A 22252-nucleotide genomic window follows, 5' to 3' on the forward strand; every position below is an offset into this window, starting at 1 on the left:
AGTTCTACACGGATTCTTGTTAGGTTTTCAGAGATAATCATCAAGATAACCATAGAGGGCCCAACTTATCAGTGTAAATTCAAAGCCCAAACTCAATCTTAAATCTCAAACAATTTCAATTGAAGTCAAATAATTGGCCCAAAGGCCCAGCATTCAAACATGTGAGGTAGAAGCTGAATAGATAAGGTTAGAAGAGATGAGCTAAGTTCGTTTCACACAAATTTAGTAACTTTCTCAACATATTTGGTTATACTAAACAAGCAAAAATTTACTTTAAGCAAATATTCATGGAGATATTTGAAGTTGGACCATGTAAGAGCTCCTATGAAATGGGGTATCTAATTGGGGAGAGATTCTCATCCTTGATAAAGAGCAGACTAGCAACAGACCTTATTCTACAAACTCAGCTCCGACCTTACGCCGAAACCCACCTTGCAAAACCGCTAATCGATTCTCTTACTGAAAACAACCGGAGCAAGTTCCCGCTTTACTGGGATGAGCTCGTTGGGATTGCGGAGGGAAGTGGTGTGCCTGTTCTTGATGTACAGGATAATGAACCTGGATTCGCTTTATATGCTTGTGTTATCTTCAGCTATTGTAGCAGGATAGCATTATTTTGGGTGGCTTATGAAGTCTTTTTTTTTTACTGTCTTTAATGTGCAGATAATACTTATCAACTTCAGGAAAGAGATATTAGCATTTATGACAAAGACCGAAGGAGCGAATACACCTGAAGATTCACCAGATGATTGCTCTACCGTTCTGGTAGTAAGTGACAGTATGGCCATTGTAGTGCACAATGAAGATGCAAATGTTGCTCTAGTCGGTCACACGTACGTAAGCATGATTATGCAAGTACTAATGGCTTGAGTTAGGATATGCAACTTGATATTTCGAATGTAGCAGTATTAAGATATTGCATCCTATTGTGTTGCAGATACTTGATCCAAGCGAATTTAGGCAATGGAATTTCCTTCACAGCATATACATACGCCGGGGAGCTCCCAAGCTGTGCATTTGGCTTTAACAGTCATGGATTAGTAATCTCTGAACTTCTTATGTACTACTCGTAGTCTCGTACTACATACGATAACATATGTAATACTGGTAGTAGTACTCTTAGAGGTCACACAAACTTTGTTCTGAGGCAACACTGCAGCAGAAGAGTATTATAATACCAGAGAGCATGCCAAATAAAAAGGACTACACCCAATTTATCAAATGAAACTTTCTTTCCGGCATCCATCTTAAAAATTATCTCCTTTTACATGAGGTTAGGTATATTTGTCAAACCATTTATGTACCATTATGATGTTTTCCAAGGCATTCACGTTGAACTCGGTACCACCTCGTGAAGATGAAATGGTAGCTGGAGGCATTGGGCGGAACTTTATTTCAAGAGATCTGCTTGAAGCAACAAGCATTGATGATGCACTGAAGGTTGAAAGCTACTTTCAGACTACTTGTATCTTTACATCCAAATGAGCATCCGAAATAAATCTTAACAGTCATTATTCACGTGTCTTCAGAAAATTCAGTCATCAGAAGTGTCTGTTGGACATAGCTATAACCTGATCGATATACCAAAACGCAAGATTCTGAATATAGAAACAGCATCAAGGAATCGATTTTCAGTCTATGAGGTCAATGCAACACCATTCTTCCACGCAAACATGTATCTTCACCTTCAAGTTCCACAGGTACAAAAAAACAATAGAACTCCAATATTATCATGATCAATGCTTTGAAGTAGCTCTTTTTAACCAAACTAATCAAATTAGATACTACATATTATCACGTCTTTTTGTTGAAGATACAAGATGAAAATTCAACTAGCAGACAAAAACGAGCAGCTTCACTGCCGCAAGAATCAAAAGAAGATTTCCTTTCACTCCTTGGAGACATAGATGACAAAAGATATCCCATCTACATGTCAGGTATACAGCAACCTGCAATTGATCCCTTCTTCAATATCCTATTTTACAGAAAACTCGATATAGCCGCTCATCTCTCTGAATTTCAGGACCAACGTTGTACACATTGTGCACAGCTGTATTCGATCTTGATGGACCAACACTATCTATCATTGAAGGGAACCCAAAAGAAGGAAAGGTGACTCATTCATTCCATATGTAAAAGGTCAGATGTATTCCAGAAAACTCTTCAGATGTCATGATGTTCTTTCGTGGCCAAAGATCTCAAAGGGGTTCATAAAGGCCTATCATGTGGCCATCCAAACATCGCATGGCTGCAACCTAATCACAACGGCAAACGACTTAGATCCTTTTGAATTATATGACAGCACTGTATTTTATTTTAGTAAAAGAGTAGCTATAAACCTTTCCATGGATTTCATGCTTAATTGGACCATCCAGCTCTGCACCTAATGAAGCTAATTTTGTCACTGTACCACGGAGGTCAGGGACAGTAAATGACAACATTGAAGAATGCCCCTTCTGCATGACAGTGTCACTGTGGGATAGCACAAATAATTAGCTTTTGAAGTGAAAAAGATGTAGCCTTTAATTAAAAATTTGACAAAAACATTTAGATAGTCTTTTTCTGATTACTTTTGGTTTTGAAAAAGATGGAGAAGGAATTAAGATTTAGGGCCTGTTCTCATTGACTGAACTCAGCTGAACTGAACTGAAATGAATATTTTATAACAGAAGGAAATTAGGAGCTGAATTGAACTGAGCTGAACTGAACTGAATTTCAACGTAAGGCCCTTAGAGTTGCCAATAATTTTAACAGTAGAAAACTAAACCATCATCTCTCGAGGTAACAATTACCAAGGTAAGGTGTGATATTAAGTACATTCTTCTGAGTATTACGTACATCTCTCATTCTCTCCAGATAAAACCAATGTATTGACATATACTACTTCAAAACCTTCCTGAGCAGTAAATAATTAAATACCCACCACCAAAAATAACAAACCTAATTATGATAGAATTCTGTGAAAATACCCACTTCCAACCATTGTATGTAGTTCATGATCATGCAGCACTCTGATTGATCCTTTCCCTAACCCCCAAGAATTCTGTGATGCTAAGACGGTGAGATGCTCTATTGAAACTTTAAGTGATGACATAAGCTGGTTGTAGTAGCACATTGAAAGAGGTGCCTAAATGGCAACCTTGGGGCCAATGCCAGTATACCACACACCAAAACAAGACACAAGTAAGAGCCTATACAAAAAAAAAAAAAAAAGAATATCCATGCCATAATTACTCCTATCAGATCTTTGACGTGGTAGTTATCAGCAAGGAACTCACTAACTCTACGCTCAAATTGTCATTCACTCAACCTCAAAAGAATGGCTGTAATGTCGATGTAGAAAGCAACACTCCATCTATCAGGGATTTTTACACTTTGTTTGGATTGAAGGAGATGGAGGGAAAAGAAGGGAAGGGAAATGGAGGGATTAAATATCTTTCATTTGGATAACAAATGAGGAAGGAAAGGAATTGGAGGGGAGAGAAATGAAAGGATTAAATTGTAGGAAATCAATCTCTCTAACAATGGAGAGATTTGGAAGGAAAACTCATTTTTCTTCCCTCCCCTTCCTTTCTATTCCCTCCCCTTCTTTTCTTTCTCATATTTTTATCCAAACACACTGTTAATATCTTTCAAACACAATTCCCATTGTATTCTTCAACTCTTAATATCCTTATTAAATAATCCAATGAGATTTCTATCACTTCAAAACTTATGTATGGCAATCTCAGCTTTTCATTTTTTTTGTAGATAGTTGATTCAGATACGAGAGAATGCACCTGAGCATTTCAGCCAACTATGCTTGATAATTTCTTAGAAGCAAATTTCCAATTAAAAATCCTTTATTTGGTTGTGATGGTGGGGAGAAGAAGGTCCAAAACTCGCCAGTGTTTACCACATACAATTTTTCCCAAATGGAGTAGACCATATTTATTCCAAATAGCTCTCGTTTCGTTTGAATCTTTTATTCTCTTTCAAAGAGACCCAAGTATTACCACCTAAAAAAAGACATTCATATTTTCCTGAAGACACCCCATTAATGATATTGAGCAGCTGTGAAGTGCGGGGTTAAAAAGGTAATTGCAGATATCCATTTCATAATTACAGCATTCCACTTTCATTTTAAATACTAATTCTTTCAGCCTAACATCCCATATAGGCAATCCAGTTTGTAGGTTGCACAAAACCTCTCCAGTCTTCAGATGACCTCCACATACTCAGAATGGAGTCCTTTATGCCCCACTATAAGATGAATTTAAACGGCAAATACCAAAGCTATCATCATGCCTGGCATATAGTTAACTAACTGAAGTAAATATATCATGTGAATTTATTGTCTTCCCAAGCAAACAATGGAGCTACCTTTACGATGCTAATGTATGATCTCAGGTTCAAACCCTATCCAGCTATCCCCCAAAATACCCCCCCCCCCAATTGAGATAGGGATGACCATACTTCCAACCGAGGCTGGTCGGGTGAATATTTAATTTAAAAGAAAATTTCCCTGGAAAATAGAGATAGGGATGACCATAATTTCTTCCTGAAACAAGGCTCAATCCTGTACTCAATAGCCACCTTTAAACCCATATTTTAAGATTTTTACTAACATCTAGTCAAGACTTCATGCTATATAAAATTAATTTGCATGAACCATTGAACTGAACATTCCCCCACCTCCTCCCCCCCCCCCCCCCCCCCCCCTCTTTTCTTATAAACTTACACATTACTCACACAGACTAAACCAATACCATGCCAATATAACCAAGTAATCCCTTAGTACCATATTCTCCTTCTCAGATCACAAATAACCAAGCATGAACTAATAGAAGTCTGTCGCATGTAATCTGCTACAGAACATCTACTCCTGACCCAAACAAAAGTTACTGCAATTTCTTTTTGTGTAACTAGACTGGAAAGAAGTAGACAATTGAGTTGACAATGGTGTGAAACAAAGTGGATTTCTTGGAACTAGCTTTAGTCAAATCTTACTTAATGAAAATACTACTTGACACAAAAAGGGGACCATGCTCATCCAAACACCTGGTCATGAAGCCATTGTTCCTAGTGCAGTCATCAAAACTTTCACTATTTCATTGTTCTCTTTGATCAGGACACATAAAATTTAACTCATCTATTTTGACATCCTCCCCATAAAATTCTTGTCTAATCCCTTCATTGCTGACCAGCTCCAAACACAGAGTATACCCTCTCCCCCACCAAAAAAAATATATACATATATGTATATATATACATACATACATATATATATATATATATACATACATATATATATACATACATATACATACATATATATATACATATATATATATATACATACATATATATATACATACATATATATATATATACATATATATATATATACATACATATATATATATATATATATATATATATATACATATATATATATATATATATATATATATATATATATATATATATATATATATACATATATATATATATATATATATATATATATATATATATATATATATGTATATATATATATATATGTATATATATATATATATATTCCCATTTCTCTTCTTCTGACTGCAAGTATAGGTAACTGCAATTTTCAGTTGCGTCTTAGTGATCTTTTACATATTAAGATTGATAGGAGGGAAACTACAATCCTTTAATACAATTTTGAGTATCAACATGAACATCTCTTTCCTTGAATATTTTACAACTTGAATAAAGGGTTGTTCCTCTAGAACATCATACTTGTAACAAAATTGATCTTTTACAAAATTACACTCCTTGCATATCATACTTGTTCCTCTAGAACATCATCTCTCCTATCAGCCTCAATGACTAACAAAATTGTATTCATGAAATTAATAAAGTACCTCTATTGGCTCTAACCTCTACACTAACCTGAAGAGAAGAACCACATTTTGGGCTTCTATATTCTCAACTCTCAATCACAGCCCCCTGATTAATCAGAAAATTGTAACTTGGAAGATATCTCAGCTTACTATTCCTTACGAATTACCAGCCCAAAAAAACATTGCACCAAAATGAATAATCAACAACACCAAGAAATTTTGAAAATGACAAATAGTATAACCCCACCCAAGAGAGGAGTAAATAGATCAAAGTCAACTTACTAGTTATTAAGACTTTTCCATATGAAAATTGTACTTACATCTAGGCTAGACTTCATGCTATCACTGGTTAATATGCATGCCCCCTTTTTTTTCCTTATCAACTAATACAGTAAGCATATAAAAACTAACGCAGTCCACACATAAACACCATGCCAATACAATATATAACCAAGCAATTCCCTAGTAGCCATTTTCTCCTTTTCAGATCACCAAAAACCAAGCATGAACTGATAGAAGTCTAGCGCTTGGCATCTGCTACAAAACATTCACTCCTGACCCAAACAAAAGTTACTACATTTTGCATCTAGGATAGACTTCATACTGTCACTACCTTTAAACCATATATAAAATTGTACTTACATCTAGGCTAGACTTCATGCTATCACAGGTAATTTGCATGAACCATCAAACTGATCCCCCCCCCCCCCCCCCCCTTTCTCTTTCCTCATCAACTAACACAGTACACACACAAACTAAACCAACAACACCATGCCAATATAACCAAGTAATTACCTAGTAGCCATGTTCCCCCAAAAATCAAGCATGAACTGATAGAAGTCTGGTGCTTGACATCTGCTACAAAATATTCACTCCTGACCCAAACAAAAGTTACTACATTTTCTTTTTGTGCAAGTAGACAGGAAAGAAGAGCCACATTTGGGCTTTCATATTCTCAAGCACAACCTACTAATACTTCCTCCGTCACATATTATTTGCAACAATTAGACATTTTTCCTCTCTACTTTATGTCAAATCGTTGCAAGTAATATGTAACGGAGGTAGTAAATCAAAAAATTGTAACTTGGAAGATATCCTAGCTTACTAAGCTTGTTGCTTGAATTCCTTACTAATTACCAGCCCAAAAAAATGTTGCATCTCAATGAACAATCAGCAACACCATTCGTACATTTTGAAAATAACAATAGTATATCGACAACCAAAAGGAGTAATCTGATCAAAGTCATTTAACCTTTCTGTCAGCTCGAGTAAAAGCATAGGGTATAAATACCATGCATTGGAGTTTTAACTAGGTCAAGATACCACTAAACTGAAGGTAGTGGTTTTACGGTAGCTATTAATAGAGCTTAAGATAACCTTTTTTAACACAGCAAAAATTTCATCCTAAAACAAAATATACCTATAGAATTACCTTGAAAGTTTTCAAACAAAAACTTAGTTTGTAATTACCTGGACACCAAATGGTAACAATCAACAACTAATCACTAACATACATTAGAACAGCTACACACTAGTACACTAATTACCTACAACTGCAATTGGTAAATTTGCCAAACATGCCCAAATTTTACAAAGATTAACACTTTCACATAACTAAAACAAATCGACTAATAAGACATAAAAGAATGACATTAGGGTATAGTTCATGCAATTGCTATATATAAGAAAAAATACATGAAACCCAGAACAAAATTAAATATTTACAAAGAAAAAGTGCAAATAACGTGACCATATAATGTAATCATAAAAAGGGTATAATTGTTTTTCTTCATATGATTATTATTGCAAGAAAAAACCCAAAACAAAAATTGAATAATATAGAATGAAAAGAAGAAAGATACCAAGAGGAGGGTTGAAGAAGGGCGAGATTGAGAGGGCCGGATTGAAGGTGGGCCCAACGAAGAGTGCAGAGATGGAGAGTGAAGTCTAAGCCTTCGGAGTAAAAACGAGCAGCCTTTGGAACATCTTTGTGTAATTGCAACACCCATTTCAACGTTGCGCCACCCCCCATTTTTCCTCACTCCCAAGTCCCAACTTCCAATTCTCCAATCTAGGCCTATTGTTGTTTTCTTGGCCTTAAATAAGGTTTTTTTTTTTTTTTTTTGAGGGGAAATAATATTTATTTTTTTCTAGGAAATTTTAATTTGTTTGGTAAAAAATAATAATAATAATGCTGCAGTTCATATCTTCATTAGGGTAGACTTTGCTATAGCTAGAGGAGTGGGGGCCCATATTGTATCTCGGCTTCCCAGGATGACTTTTGTTTTTGAGATATAATAATAATAATAATAATAATAATAAGTTCAGTAATTTTATACAAATTATAGTGCTAAAAAATAAACAATTTCAATCCATAAAAAAATAAAAATATATATTCTTGTCAAAATTTTAAAAAAAAAATAATAATAATAAGTGAAAATTGTTTGCTATAATAAAAAAAAAAAAATTTAAAAAAAATTTAGTAGTAAATAGAAATCAAATGAAGAAATTATGGTAGTACTCCGTATTGTCTTTTCAACTTTAAAACTAAGACGTGGGATATTATTTTTATTATTTTATGCTACTTTTGTTTCATAATGTTCTTAACACAAACTATTTGTACAAGATTTTAAAAATAAAAGAAAAGAAAGTAAGAAGTTGAGGTTACAAGTAGCGTGTATGCAAAAGTATGTCTTGAAAGTCTTGAGCTCTTTGGTGTTGACAAGGAGGATTTAAGTGTAATAACCATTACCAAAAAAATTGAATGATGTAGAAGTGTAAAAAAAAAAAAATGATTTATCATGGGAAGAGCGAAGAAAACAAAAGGAAATGGAGGTAATAATTCTATAGAGGTAAAATAATGCTATCACTTAGCCGATTTGTTATAAATTGCCTAATCTAATTGCTATCTTGAAATTATGTAGGGTTTTTTTCAAAGAGATTTGTCATAAATTGGACATGGTTGGATATAACAAAATTGTGACATTTACATATTCAGAACAAACTAGCAAAGTAGATTTAGCCAGAAATTTCCAAAATCTTACCTCTCAACTTGATCATTCTAATATACCCAAACCCTTATTACAATAAAATGTTATGTGGCTAAAAAAGGAAAACTGCATAATATAGTTTCACTCACCAAAAAAGTACTTACAGAAAGAATACAGAACTTCATTAAAGCTAACAACAAAGGAGATTACAAGAAACAAAAAGAAATGAATGTCAACAAAACTTGATTCAATTTAACTGATAAATAAAGGAAACTACAATAAAAATTGAAGTGTACACATTACTTATCCCGAAGGCACGAATATTAAGTAAGCCAGGCTGAATATGGGCTTAGGATGACACTGCATGGCACGAACCATTGTGTCGTGCCTGACTGAGGCCTGGGCATGGATTCAGGGACTCCCATCCCTATGATTGATTCGATGACCATGAAGTAAAATATACTACTTCCTTTCTTCCTTGAAGGGAACCTGATTACTGAAAATGTGCAACATCTCTGGCTTGATAGCATTGGAAATCTAGAACATCGTGATTTTTCAATATGTACAAATTTGTAAAACTAACATTACAAAACATACCAGGACATTTCACAAAGATAATTGATAAATCTATCTCTAAAAGACTAAAAGCATGTTAGAAAACCAAAAAAACAAAAAAAAAAATTCCAGTAAGCTATACATTTAAACTCTTCAATAGTCTCATATGAGTTTTATGACTCATGACGAACCTTTGAGGATTTTCAAACGTGAACGCTGCCCTCCTTTAGACTTGGGTTCTTGTAATTTGGCTTTTAATGAATTCTCTCTCACTGACTGCATCCTTGAAGATGATTCAGAGATTTTGGGATCCGGGGATCTCATGTTTGTCATCCACTGTCTCACAGGGCTTGCATTCCTTTTCAATGTAGAAGGATTACTCGAAGCAGCTTCCTTGTATTCATATTCAGGAGGGAAACTCCCACCTTCTGATAACAGCAACTCACTAATTAGTTTGTCAACTGTTTTTGAGTTCGATCCATGCCCTTCTTCGTCGTAATTCTTCTTCTTTTGGTAGGAATCATAAATCTCAGACTTCTGTAGCATGCTGATTTCTGTTGGGGTTCCTTCACCTGTTTTCATTCTAGATTCCTGAGTGTTTTGAGGTTCCGAAATCTGCACACTAGGAGGACTTTGACCCTTCCTCCTCCCATTCAATGCAAGCTCTTCCTGCTCCTCGTAGTGGCTGAGGCCTACTTTGCTTTTCTCAGCACAGCGAGAGTCAGAATAAGCAGCTGAATCTTCAGGAGCATTTCCAACCTCAGGAATTGATTCGAGGGAACGACGCCTTAAACGGCTCTCTTTGTGATCAGTTTCTTTAGTCTCAATGTTAGCTGTTTGTCGAGCTGTGAGAAATGTCTCTATTTCAGGTCTCAGTTTGTCAACAACAGCAGATGCTCTCTGTGCTTCCCTGTCTCTCCTCTGAGCTCGCTCATCAAGCCAAGATTCGGAAATGTGTAGGATCGAATTGTCATGACTAGTGATACCAGTCCAGTCCCTGTCGGACTTGTGTTTGACATCGTGCACTTGTTTTGCATATTCCCTAATAGTTTTGGCAAACTCATCACAAAGCTCTTCTAAGAGCTCACCTGATGTTCTTTCTTTTTCAAGCTCTTTGAGAGTGGTCGATAAGGCAACCTTGATCTCAAACAGCTCCCTAGCTAACTTCCTATGCAAGCTTTCAGATCGTTTTCTCAACTTCCTTTCGTCTTCCAATTCATCTCTCACAGATTGGAGAGAAGCCTCTATCCGTTCTTGTTCTTTGCTCTTCCTAGATATGTTATCTTGTGAAATTTGCTTCATTAGTTCATCAATCTCATGACGATTTGCTTGTTGATCTCTGAGCAACTCTTTGATCCTACCACGGGCATGATCAAGCTCGTGTTTCAATGCTTTCACCAGAGACACATTGGAAGCATGCTGCTCTTCAAGTGTCCATATACGGTTCAACACTTTAAGCAACTCGGTTGATGTCTTAAAGCCGTAATTAGGCTCACCCATCCTTCCCCTTAACTCAATTGAACTGTCAGGAGTTGCTGCTGGGTTGTATGGAGCCATCTGAATGTACACACACAGACACACGTCATTCAGCAATACGGACAAACCATATCATTAAAAACAGAAATAAATTAAAGAAAAAAAAAAGTCCTCTGACAGAAGGGAAAATATATCCCCCTAAAATGGCTTATGTCAGCCAGGGCATCAATCGACCCAGTTTTACTAGCAACATTGCACATTCTGGCACTTTGAAAAGATCTGGAGATACAATTTCAACTTCATTAATCATTTTGTATTAGAGATACACCCAGCCGAGGTGGACCTTACCTTCCAATATGCACCTTAACCACAGTTCATAGGGGAGATGAGGGAAGTATAACACTAATTTAACCCTCAAATACAAAAAATGCTCCTATTCAATTCACAGCTTCACTACACTTGTCGGATATTCAACAATTTGACATGGGATTTGAGCACTAGACACATCATGAAGGGCCAAATAATGCAAACTATATATAATATGGTCCGGTCAGAATAAGCAAGCACTGAAGTTGTTGAAATGATGCTCGGAATATTCAATTAGAGACCTAGAAACATGAGTTGAGAAAGGTATGGGTGCTACCCTATGATATTTATCTGTAATAGGAGTCCCTAGTCCAAGTAGCCGGAATTGGCGATAGAAAGTCATAGATAAGTGCAAAAAGATTTGTAACTCAACTGCCATAAATCAGGCATTCCGAGATGCCTTCGGAGCTTTACTCTGATCATACACCAAACAGTACACGTTATTTCAACATTGTATATGAGCCCACAAATTCCATAGGTTAGTATGTACAAACTGCACATACTAACTTACTAAGCAAAACAGTACCTTTGGTTTGATCAAGAGGAAAAGATACCTCTTTGTATTGCTCAAAAATTTGGTACAAACAAATAATTAAAGAATAAAAGATAAGTACCTCCAAGGAACTACCATAGCTTGCGGGAGAAAGAGGCTGCAGAGCATGCTTATTCCTTTCTGATGATTGATGATGCCGCATCAGTGAGGCTGCAATATGTCTCCTCAAGCTACCAGCACTTGAAGGCTGCCGCACATCAGATTCAATAAACAAAAGTTAAGATGATGAGCAACTCTTTATTCCAGTTTTTGAAAGCTAAAATCTTCTCATAAGTTTCAAGCTAAGTTAGGTGTGTTGAGGAGCTATCACTAAGCATATTTTCGTTTAATTCATTAGAACTTGAAACGTTGTTTAACAACAATGGACATTCATCCTAGGATTCCAACTCCAATTTAGCTATATGCCTTTCGACTAATTTAACTAAAACTCTAACTTCCCATGAGGCATGTCTGAAATACTCGAAGCAACTTTCCTCGAATTCTTAGTCAAACTACTTTTTTTTTTATCCAAGTAAATTAAGCAGTAAGTGTTTCCAAAATTACAATTGCAAGCACTGCTCAACAGAACAACTAAAATAGACATCAATAGAGTCAAAAAAAATCATATAGAGAAAACTCAACTTAAGCTCGGTATGCAATAATTAAGTCCTTGACTCATATCAGACAAAACTGATCGATCAGCGGCATAGAAGGGCATCTAGACTCTAGAATCCGATTCCTATCAGAGAAGATCTTACTTGTCTAACAGTTTCCATATACCCTGTCAGGTCGCCGTCTATCCAACAAAACACTCAGCATTGTTTATCAGCTGCTTTAACATGAAATCCTGATCAAGGATTGGCTTTTTGGTCGAGTTAGGTGCTAGCAGTTCATACAATGGCAACAAGTAACAACAAACAAAACCCCACAAGTCATAGCAAAGTGACGCACATGAGCTAAATTCCGGATATTAAACAGACCTAACAGGCTAACAAGCATACTATGATACTTATAATAGAAATGAAAATCTCAATTGGGTAACTAAACAACCATGTAACATCCCACAACAAATGATACTTATAATAGAAATGAAAATCTCAATTGGGTAACTAAACAATCATGTAACATCCCACAACAATAGGCAAGACACAAATATGTAAACATACCCATCTTTAAAAACCAGAAGAAGCTCACCAAACTCAACTAGTTATTGATGACTTAAAAGCTAGAAAATCATCAAATAGGGCTTGAAAACAAAATTTTTAAATGTCATTAACAGAATGTACCAGCAGTCAGAATAATCAAGACTAAGTGAAAGCTTCCTGAAATAAACCCACAAAAAATTCAATTAAATATCATGAATTAGGCCTTAAAACAGAAAACCCAGTTCTAAATCAAGGAAAGCAAACAAAGTCTAAGATCAAATCTCGTATACATCATTAATTCATTATCATTACCCTTCATGTCTACTAACTTCAAGTAAATAAAGAAACAACAAATATGACAAAAAAAAAACCTCACAATTGGTATAACAATCAAAAATCCAAATTAAAACAACAAATTCAAGACTTCAAAATAAAAAGAGTAAAAGATGTAACCTGATAATCAGAAGAACCGCCTCTATGAGGATCAACAGGTAAAGAGGGATGTCCATTAATCTGATGAAGATTATGATCAAAACCCTCATCTTTATTCAATCTATGATGAATTCTACGACCCCTTTGATTATGATTATTAACACCCAAATACATTTCTTCAGAATTACTATAATAATGTTGAAATTCCCAAAAAACAGAACCAAGTTTCCTAGCAGAAAATTGAGCAGCAGCAGAAGAAGAACAAGAGAGAGAATATGAAGAAAAAAGTGGAAAAGTGTTGTTATTGTTGTTGCCTTTAATTATGGTGTTTTGAGCTCCAACAACAACAACCTCCTTCCATAAGATGACTGGGGTAGTAACAGTGGAATTTCTGGGCCCACAAAAACCCCTTTTACAGGCAGCCAATAAAGGCAAAGACTTTCTTCTTCTACTAAAAAATTCATCCTTTTTTTCCGCTGAAATTGTACCTTTTTCCCCACTTTCTTCTTCTTCTTCCCTTATTTTCATTTCTCTCTCTAAATTTCCCTCTTTCTCTCTCTAAAGATTTCATCTTTCACCTCAAGCTCACTCCTTTCTGACTGATTTTCTGGATTTCACCCATTTTTTTCTTGATTTTGCTTGATTTTTTTTGTGGATTTTGGGTGTCTGATGAGATTAGCTTTCACTTCTGTCAGAAATCTCAGATATACTCTGTTTTTGGTTTTCTTTTTTCCTCTGTTTTTTTCTACTTCTGTTTTTTTTTTATGTTTTTTTTATTTATTTTTAAAAATTTATATACTAGTACGTGGGTTTTTGCTACCTGGCAAAAATTTGGTGTCATCTTGAAGGAAGTTGGAAGACTGCAATAATTTCTCCAGGAGAAAGAAAGAGAATTGTGAAGAGAAACAAAAAGTACGGATTATGATTGTAATTATTACAAATGTGGTAATCAAATTGGTCCCCCATGGAGGCTATGACCTATGCTGTTTTTTTTTTACCCTGACAAGTCATCTAACCCTACTATATACGTTAATGTTTAGACCTATCTTTAATGGTGACACTATGATAAATTTACTCTGTATTAGATAATAAGTACTATCTCCGTTACATATTATTTGCAATGATTAGACATTTTTCCTCTCTACTTTATGTCAAATTGTTGTAAATATAATGTAACGGAGGTAGTATATTATAAGTGTAGACGTGTAGTGTTTTTAAATCGGGTAATGTATGAGTTTATGTGGTACAAGAAGACTAAGTTAAAGGTTTATCTAAATGAAATGAGGTGAAGAGGACTGTTTGAACCATTAAGAGAGAATCTAGAGATATCCTTGATATTATAGTGTTCATTTAGGTCAGTCTTAATATATATACTCTTTCATGAAAAATAATAAAGTCAATGAAGATATTTAAAGGGTGTTTATGTACTCATTTTTCGTTTTATTTTTTGTTAGTTTTACCTTTTACTTGGTAACACAACGAATTTAACAAGGGATTACTATAAGAAAATTTTAGCTAACTTTTTGATGTGATTATTATATAATACATAGAAATATGCAATAGATTATCTATTTATATAATGCAATGAAGGTTCGTTTTATTCATACACGTAGCAAATGCATGTTCCATTAGCAAATGGACGGTATAGTAGTTAGCAAAAAGCAAGATAAAAATAACGTTAAGATGAAGCATTAGCCTAACACGCGTCCTTTAAGGCATAAAATTGTTACTAAAAATGGTAATCTAGAAATGAGCAAAGTGAATCTAGAGAAGTGATCGTTTAATGTCATCTTCTAAGTTAGATGGGACTAGTCCTTTTGATTCTTACTGAAACATCCAAACAAGACCGACAGAAAGCCAATTTGCTGCTTGCACAAAAACCCATTTTTTTACTGTATTTATTTTTCCTTAGAATTTTCTATGTGTGCTCGATGCTTATTTTGTTGCGTGTCAAATTGGCGCAAGTCTAATCCTTACTCTCTTTTTTGTATTGATGGGATAGTTCACAATTACAGTAAAAAAAAAAATTCAAAAATTTTATAGGAGTTGTAAGACTGGCATTATTTCCAATGTATTCTGATTATTTGAAAGATTATATACGGAGTATGAAAAATACTGCACTATAATAATAATAGTTATAACTACGGACTTGTTTGTAATTTAAAAATTTTTCTAGCTATTAGCTTGTTCATTAAAGTTAAAAAATGAAATTAGATTGTGATTGAGGATAAACTAGCCAAAAAGAGGGTTGATATTATGGGTGGACCCATGAAGGAACAACGGGGGACATTCGTCCCCCCACTTTCGGGAAAAAAATAACAGAGGAAAAGGAAAAAAAAAAAAAAAAAAAAAACTAGGAAAATAGTTATATACAATTGAGTGTAAGAAATAAATAAGAAGGTTGTCCTGGCTAAGTTGGTAGTGGGCTATAAATAATATGACAAGGGGTCTAATATGAGATTCACCTACATCAAGGGTTTGAATCCCCCTTGTAACATTTCTCCTTTTTTTTTGGGGTGTTTTATTTCAACCAAACCACTCGACTACTCACTTATTCCTATTTCTCAACCACAAAGGCACAAACCACCACCCACGCGGCTCCGAGTCCCGGACTGCCGCGCCACCGCCTCGCCAAGTAGGTTTTCCCTCTTTTTTGTTTCCATATTTTTAAAACCCTATTTTACAAATTTTAAGTAATGTTTTTGTGAATTTATCAATTATCATTGTTCAATGGTTGTGAATTAGAGAGTTATTTGGTTAATTAGTTTGTGAAATGAATTTTTAGTGAATTGAATTATTAGGGTGAATTAGTATGGGTGGTCAATGAATGAATGATTATTTGGTGACTTTCATTAAGATAAAGTGTTTTTACAAGTTCCTGATGATGTCATTGATCGATTTCAAAGAATGAAAACTCGAAGGATATTTAGTAATATGTACCCGAAGTCCCAAATTGTATTTATAATATGGTCTTTTGGATTGAATATGTACTCAACTTTTTTTAATTGTATACCCGAACTTTTTTTTTAATAAATCTAATTAGCTAAATTGTCCCCCCACCGTCAAATTCCTAGGTCCGCCACTGGTTGATATATTAATAAAATTAAATTAATAAGCTAATTAAAAAATAAATGTTCATTTTAATCACAAGCTAGTAGCTAATCCCTAGAGATTTGGGGCACAAACTAACTATAAAAGAGCTTAGCTTAAATCTTATGTAGCATAACTAGCTAATTTACAATACTAATTAACTTTCGTCAAAAAAAAAAAAAAAAAAAAAAAAAAAAAAAAAAAAAAAAAAAAAAAAAAAAAAGACTTAAAGAATTGAGAGAGATAATTTTAGAGAATAGAAGATAGATATGATATACTCCCTCCGTATTTTTTTAAGTGATACATATTCCATTTCCGGCCGTGTTTTTTTAAGTGATACATTTCCTTTTTTGGCAAAACAATACATTAAAAAATTATATATCTCTCCTCTCATGGTCCCCACCCAAACCCACTACTACTTTTTTATTATATCTTTCCTCTCACATTCATTACTTTTCAATAAACTATTAACCCCACTATCTTTCTTTAACAATTTTTTAATACTCCACTACCTCACTTACCTCTTATTTTATTTAAGTCAATTAAATTGTCTAAAACTATGTGCCGGTCCAATATGTATCACTTAAAAAACACGGAGGGAGTATTCATATATTGATATGTATTAGATGGTTAGCGAGATTGTAGACTAGACCTACCCCCACATACTACCCCAAGGGCGAGGGCGGTATGGTGGGTGTTGGTGTGAAAATTGTAGATAAAAGTGTGCTTATCATAAAGTATGCATGTAGTGGAGCAAAATTAGTCCAACCCTTTGTTCCCCGCGCTCCACCCCACCTCTTCCTACCCTTAAACAAATGCAATACTCATTTTTGTTTAACAAAAAAAGCAACATACAATAATCAGTTTCTTTAATCATTGGTTTATGTATGTAGATTCAGTCTTAGGACACTTGTGTTTCAATGTATAAAGCGACAAAAAACTCGGGTGGTATAGAGACTGACTATAATAAATTATACTTCGTACTTACTCAATCATACACCCGTTGTTTTTTCTTTTTTCTTTTTCCTCCTCTTAAGGTAAGAAAAAGGAAAAGGCATTATGAAATCCCTCCCCGCGAAGGGAATTTCTAATGCATTTGAAAAAAGAACGGAAATTACACTAGATTTGTTACAAGGAATAATATCCATGTTTTCATTGACTAGCTGCACCACATTGTGCTTGATCTCCCATGGAATGAACCTAATGCCTTGGACATAGTTGATTACTAACAGATAGTTGCCCTCAATTTGAATTTTGAGGATACCATGTTGTAAAGCTATGTCAATACCTTTATGGAGAGGCGTAGCTTATGTAGTGAAGATTTTAATTTGGTAATACCAAGATTTCAAGATTGAAGGTGGTAGCCTTGATGAGTGAACTATTGTTGTCCCTGATGATGAATCATGTCGGCTGTTACTGCTGAGTTGTTGCAAAACAATCCGTCGAAGTTGAGCTTTAATGAAACATCGTTTAATTAGAAAATCAGCCTTCACTTGGCATTCTGCAAAAATTGCTCAACGCTGATTTCACTTCACACGTGAGAACAATGAAAAGTTTTGAGCTACTCTCTTCTCTCTGTTCTGTTAAGTGGCAGATTGTTATACTTCAAAGCCCTTGTGGCTCAATTCAAGTCCTTGATTGTTTAAGTCTTTAAGACACGTGAGTCGATCGGGCTTGTGGGCTTTGCTTCTTTGAATCTGAGCGGTAATAAGATACACTACCAAAATCTTCCTTCCTACAAACAAATAGATAAAAATAGTATTAACTTGTGTCTAGGAAAAATAATTACTTATAATACCCTTAAATTATAAAATGTCAATATAAAATCAAGAGTACAGGATATATAGATTATATACTTTTTCGACCCTATCACCCTTTGCTCAAACTCCAATTTATTGAACTACCCTAAAGCAGAGGAATGACATGAGAAAAATGAGCTCAAAATTGTTTCAAAAATAATATATAGCAATTACATTTGAACCACAATCCATTTCGAATTTTGGTTCCAGAAAGCAAATTTTTTGTCTCTATAAGAGAAGACAATGGTTCAAAGCCCAGAGAACAATTTACCTCGGCATATCACCAGTCATAGAACTAGTAAATAGGAAACAAGAAGCATCAGCAACATAATGCAGCACCGACTCTCAACTACACGGAATGTACCATCATTAAGGAACTGCCTGCACTTACCATGAGGATTGGATGGAGGAGGGTACCACCTGCTCATTATTGGATGCTAATGTTTCGCATATTGATGGAAATGAGTACTGTAGAAATCTAGCAGAGTCAAGAAGAAATGATGATCGAAGATTGCCCAAATCATGGAGAAATATCAAACCGAGGTTCAAAACAAATTCCAGAAAACAGCTGGAGAGGAAACTTCTTGGTGGCAGGGCATTTGTGTGACCACCTCCATTCTCTTGTAGTCATTTCAAACATAAGAAGAGCAGGAGTTCCATAGCCCTGAATGTATATGAGGTTGTCAAATCCACTACTGGCAAAGACATCATCAAACTCCCCAAATCCTCTGAAGAATTTGTTTGGCATACGGGAAACCTCTTCCCACGCCTTCCCTTTAAGAACCCAAATACCAATGCCCTTGATCACGCCAGATCTCCCTTGTTTCTCAATCCCTCCCACCATAACAAGCTCCTCTTTAATGTTCATCAACCGCATGCATGTGACAGGACAAGGTGCCAGAATCACGCGTTCAACCACATCAAGGTCAAAGGACTCAGAAGCAAGATCATAAGCCAGCACACCATAGTGGGGACTTATATAGCCTAGTGTCCTTGTTAGATATACCACAAAATACAGAATCCCACCACATATCACACTGTCAGCTCCACTTCTCCAAGCTTGTAAATTAACCTCCACAGGACATGCCCATAATTTATTTTTGGAACTATAAACATCGATTGAGAGACCCCAATCTGCCTGTTCTCCAGGAGATTGTTTAGATCTCACTATAGCCAGTGTATACTTTCGTGATGATTCATCCAATGAGACTGCAAGGGCACAGTAATCGGATAGTTCTGTACCATAAGGCCCTGCAAGCTTTCGACAACACCTTGTAACCGGATTACAAACATATAATTTTCTCCTAGAGTCATTATCCATAAAGCATACTAAACCTGAAGATGAAAAAAGATTCCAACTAGGCATCTCAACATAAGGGATCTCAAATCTGTACCACTTCAAAAGCATAGGGTCATATACATGCCCTTGTGGATCAGAGTCGCTGGTAAACATGAAGTACCAAGGTTTTTGAGGTGAAGTGCTTGGCAGGTTCTGTATAAATCTTTCAGACTGCAACATATCATTCCATTTCTTACATACACAACCTGCTTTAATAATAGTTGAAACTGGAAGATGTCCAAAAATTCGCTCTAAAATATCATCTGGGAGAATGGAGTTAATACAGACAGCATCCTTTTCTTCATCATTGATAGGAGTTATTTCTAACAAAGGGTCAACCAAATCAGGTTCACTTGTATGGCCTTCTTTACTAACCGACAAGTATCCACAATCATGATCCTCCCAAGATGGTTCTAGCTCCATGAGTCAAACTGCAAAAAAATAAAAACCTAAAAGTTGGTGAGGAGAAAAACAGCTAAAAAAAAAAGACCAATGAGGTATCACAAGAAACAATGAACCATCAAAGAATTGATTGAGCTATCGTTGGATAACACAATAACATTCAAGGAAAATTGGAAAAAAAAAAATACAGAATTTTCTAAGTGGACAACCAGTCAAGAATTTCTTACAGATGCAGAAAAGAAAATGTCAGCCAAAGAAAACTTAAAGATGTTTCAAATCCAGAAGCAACTTTCAATCGGATAAAATAACTTCCAATTGCTCCTGTAATTGTTAAAACTGGACCCAAGTTGCATAATTATGATTACAAGAACGGCAATGACCAACCAATGTACCAACAGTCCAACACAATATAAAGAAAACGAAATAATAGCAGTAACAAACAGACATTCATTCAAGACACTTCAAAGATATGAGACTCATATGAGTTACAAGTCTTACAACAATTTACCAACCCCTTAGTGAATTATGTTCTAGTACCATGTATCTACCCCATCGTTCACCAACGCTTAGGAGCTCAGTTATGCACATTCCACATTATAATACACGAAATTCACGATACCCTAACCGCACCAGAAGGCATGGGGCATACTTTAAAAAAAGTTTGTATTACAAATGTACAATTTACAAATGACATTGAACGGACAAGTGAGCGAATTATAACTTTATAAGTACACTACAATACTAACTAGCTTTGCGTGAAGATGGAATAACAATGAACCTCTAGTACAATACGGATTTCATAATAAAATCAATAACATAACAAACAAATTTAACACCAAAAACCCACATTATTATACTACCTCCAATTTTTTTTAGTTGCAACTTTGGGCTATTATTTGAGAGATATAAAATATTAAAGTTGCAACTAAAAAAAATCGGAGATAGTAATACATTAATACAGGACATATCAATCAGGAGCGTTCGGTTCGCAAACAGGGTTGGGATCGGAATGAAAACTATCATTTTGGTGCTTGATTCTTATTACCATGCATTTGATTCCATAATCTAACTCAATTTCTGGTCGAATTAAGGCAATTTTACAATTAGAAGAGCCTAAACACATAATCACCCAAATAACTCACATTAAAAAATCATGTTCTGACAATTAACTAATTAACACCAAATCAACCAAAGATTATAAATTTACAGGAACAAAAACTGGGGCAAAAAGGAAATTCGGTAGATTGATGATGAATTGATGATTACTAACAAGAACAGAAATTTCCCATGAAATAAAAATCAAAACTTTGAGAAAAAAAATAAAATAAAATGAATTGCATACCAAATGATCGAAAATTGGCGATTATAGACGGCGGCAACAAAGTAGGTGTGGCGGGCATTGTAGATAAATTAAGGGAAAATCGTCTGCGTTGGTTTGGACATGTAAGACGGAGACCCGAGGGTGCACCGGTGCGAAGAGTGGAAGAGTGGGACCATGGAGGGATTAAACGAGGAAGAGGGAGACCAAAGATGACTTGGTTGGAAGGAGTGAGGAAGGATATGAAGTGCATGGATTTACGTGAGGATGAAGTTTTGGATCGTAAGGGATGGAGGAGAAAGATTTATGTTGATGACTACACGGAATAATCAAATTTGGTTCATGTTAGCCGACCCCACTTTTGGGATTAAGGCTTTGATTGATTGATTGATTGATAGACGGCGGCAACAAGAAATGAGGGATGAAATACTGTAGTGTACTTTATCAAACATTATCCATCCAAAAATGTCTGGAGAATGAAGTATTTATAATTTTTTTATGGAATTTTATCAGTGCCCTTTCATTTTCAGCTGGTTAGGTTTGGTGCTTATATTATATGGTGGTTTACTTGGCCCATCAATATGGAATGAAGAATCCTTCTTGTTCCCTCCTTCTCCAAAAGATTGTCCTCTATACAAGTATTTTTTAAGTGGTCTAATTTGATCGGCACATTTGTCTTTAATGAATTACTCTGTATATCTTTAATCAACAATAATAAGTGTAAATTAAAAAAAAAAAATTGATATTGGGGAACTATACATTACACTAAGACAATTCGAATCATATACGAAGTACTACGTATATACATAACTATTGGGTCGATCTTATATACTACGTACAAGACATGGAGGGTCGGAGGGAGTATAAAGTATACATATTTATTGGGTCGATCTTTTAAAAATTACCATAAACCTTCATTAACCTATAGAGATATAAATCATATAATA

At 35.1% G+C, this 22252-nt stretch overlaps 3 protein-coding genes and 1 pseudogene across 6 annotated transcripts; 1 reads left to right on the forward strand and 3 right to left on the reverse strand.

Annotated features, from left to right (window-relative positions):
* Positions 1-267: 267 nt before the first annotated feature.
* On the forward strand, positions 268-2300 carry LOC145598641 (uncharacterized). The gene is made up of 7 exons (XM_081655023.1): positions 268-542; positions 664-833; positions 938-1040; positions 1324-1440; positions 1530-1700; positions 1814-1937; positions 2024-2300. The coding sequence occupies exons 1-7, from the start codon at positions 288-290 to the stop codon at positions 2134-2136; spliced, it is 1053 nt and encodes a 350-aa protein (XP_081511149.1). The 5' UTR covers positions 268-287; the 3' UTR covers positions 2137-2300.
* LOC145596684 (uncharacterized) lies at positions 2121-7893 on the reverse strand. The gene is made up of 3 exons (XM_081652903.1): positions 7724-7893; positions 2340-2472; positions 2121-2255 (listed from the first exon to the last, which is right to left on the reverse strand). Exons 1-3 carry the CDS (start codon positions 7891-7893, stop codon positions 2199-2201), a joined length of 360 nt encoding a protein of 119 aa, XP_081509029.1. The 3' UTR covers positions 2121-2198.
* A 1165-nt stretch (positions 7894-9058) lies between these two features.
* On the reverse strand, positions 9059-14095 carry LOC145598343 (uncharacterized protein At5g41620-like). The gene is made up of 3 exons (XM_081654687.1): positions 13379-14095; positions 11863-11988; positions 9059-10963 (listed from the first exon to the last, which is right to left on the reverse strand). The coding sequence occupies exons 1-3, from the start codon at positions 13883-13885 to the stop codon at positions 9587-9589; spliced, it is 2010 nt and encodes a 669-aa protein (XP_081510813.1). The 5' UTR covers positions 13886-14095; the 3' UTR covers positions 9059-9586.
* A 3310-nt stretch (positions 14096-17405) lies between these two features.
* On the reverse strand, positions 17406-21369 carry LOC145598233 (F-box/kelch-repeat protein At3g61590 pseudogene; annotated as a pseudogene). Of its 3 annotated transcripts, none has more exons than XR_014103517.1 (3): positions 21330-21369; positions 18638-20016; positions 17406-18182 (listed from the first exon to the last, which is right to left on the reverse strand). The product of XR_014103517.1 is annotated as an F-box/kelch-repeat protein At3g61590 pseudogene, transcript variant X3 (transcript). The 3 variants fall into 3 exon arrangements; XR_014103515.1 differs by having other exon boundaries at positions 18518-20016; XR_014103516.1 differs by having other exon boundaries at positions 17406-20016.
* Between the last annotated feature and the right edge of the window lie 883 nt (positions 21370-22252).

The sequence above is a fragment of the Chenopodium album genome, chromosome 20 (assembly GCF_948465745.1).
Source record: "Chenopodium album chromosome 20, dcCheAlbu1.1, whole genome shotgun sequence".
NCBI lineage: Eukaryota > Viridiplantae > Streptophyta > Magnoliopsida > Caryophyllales > Amaranthaceae > Chenopodium > Chenopodium album.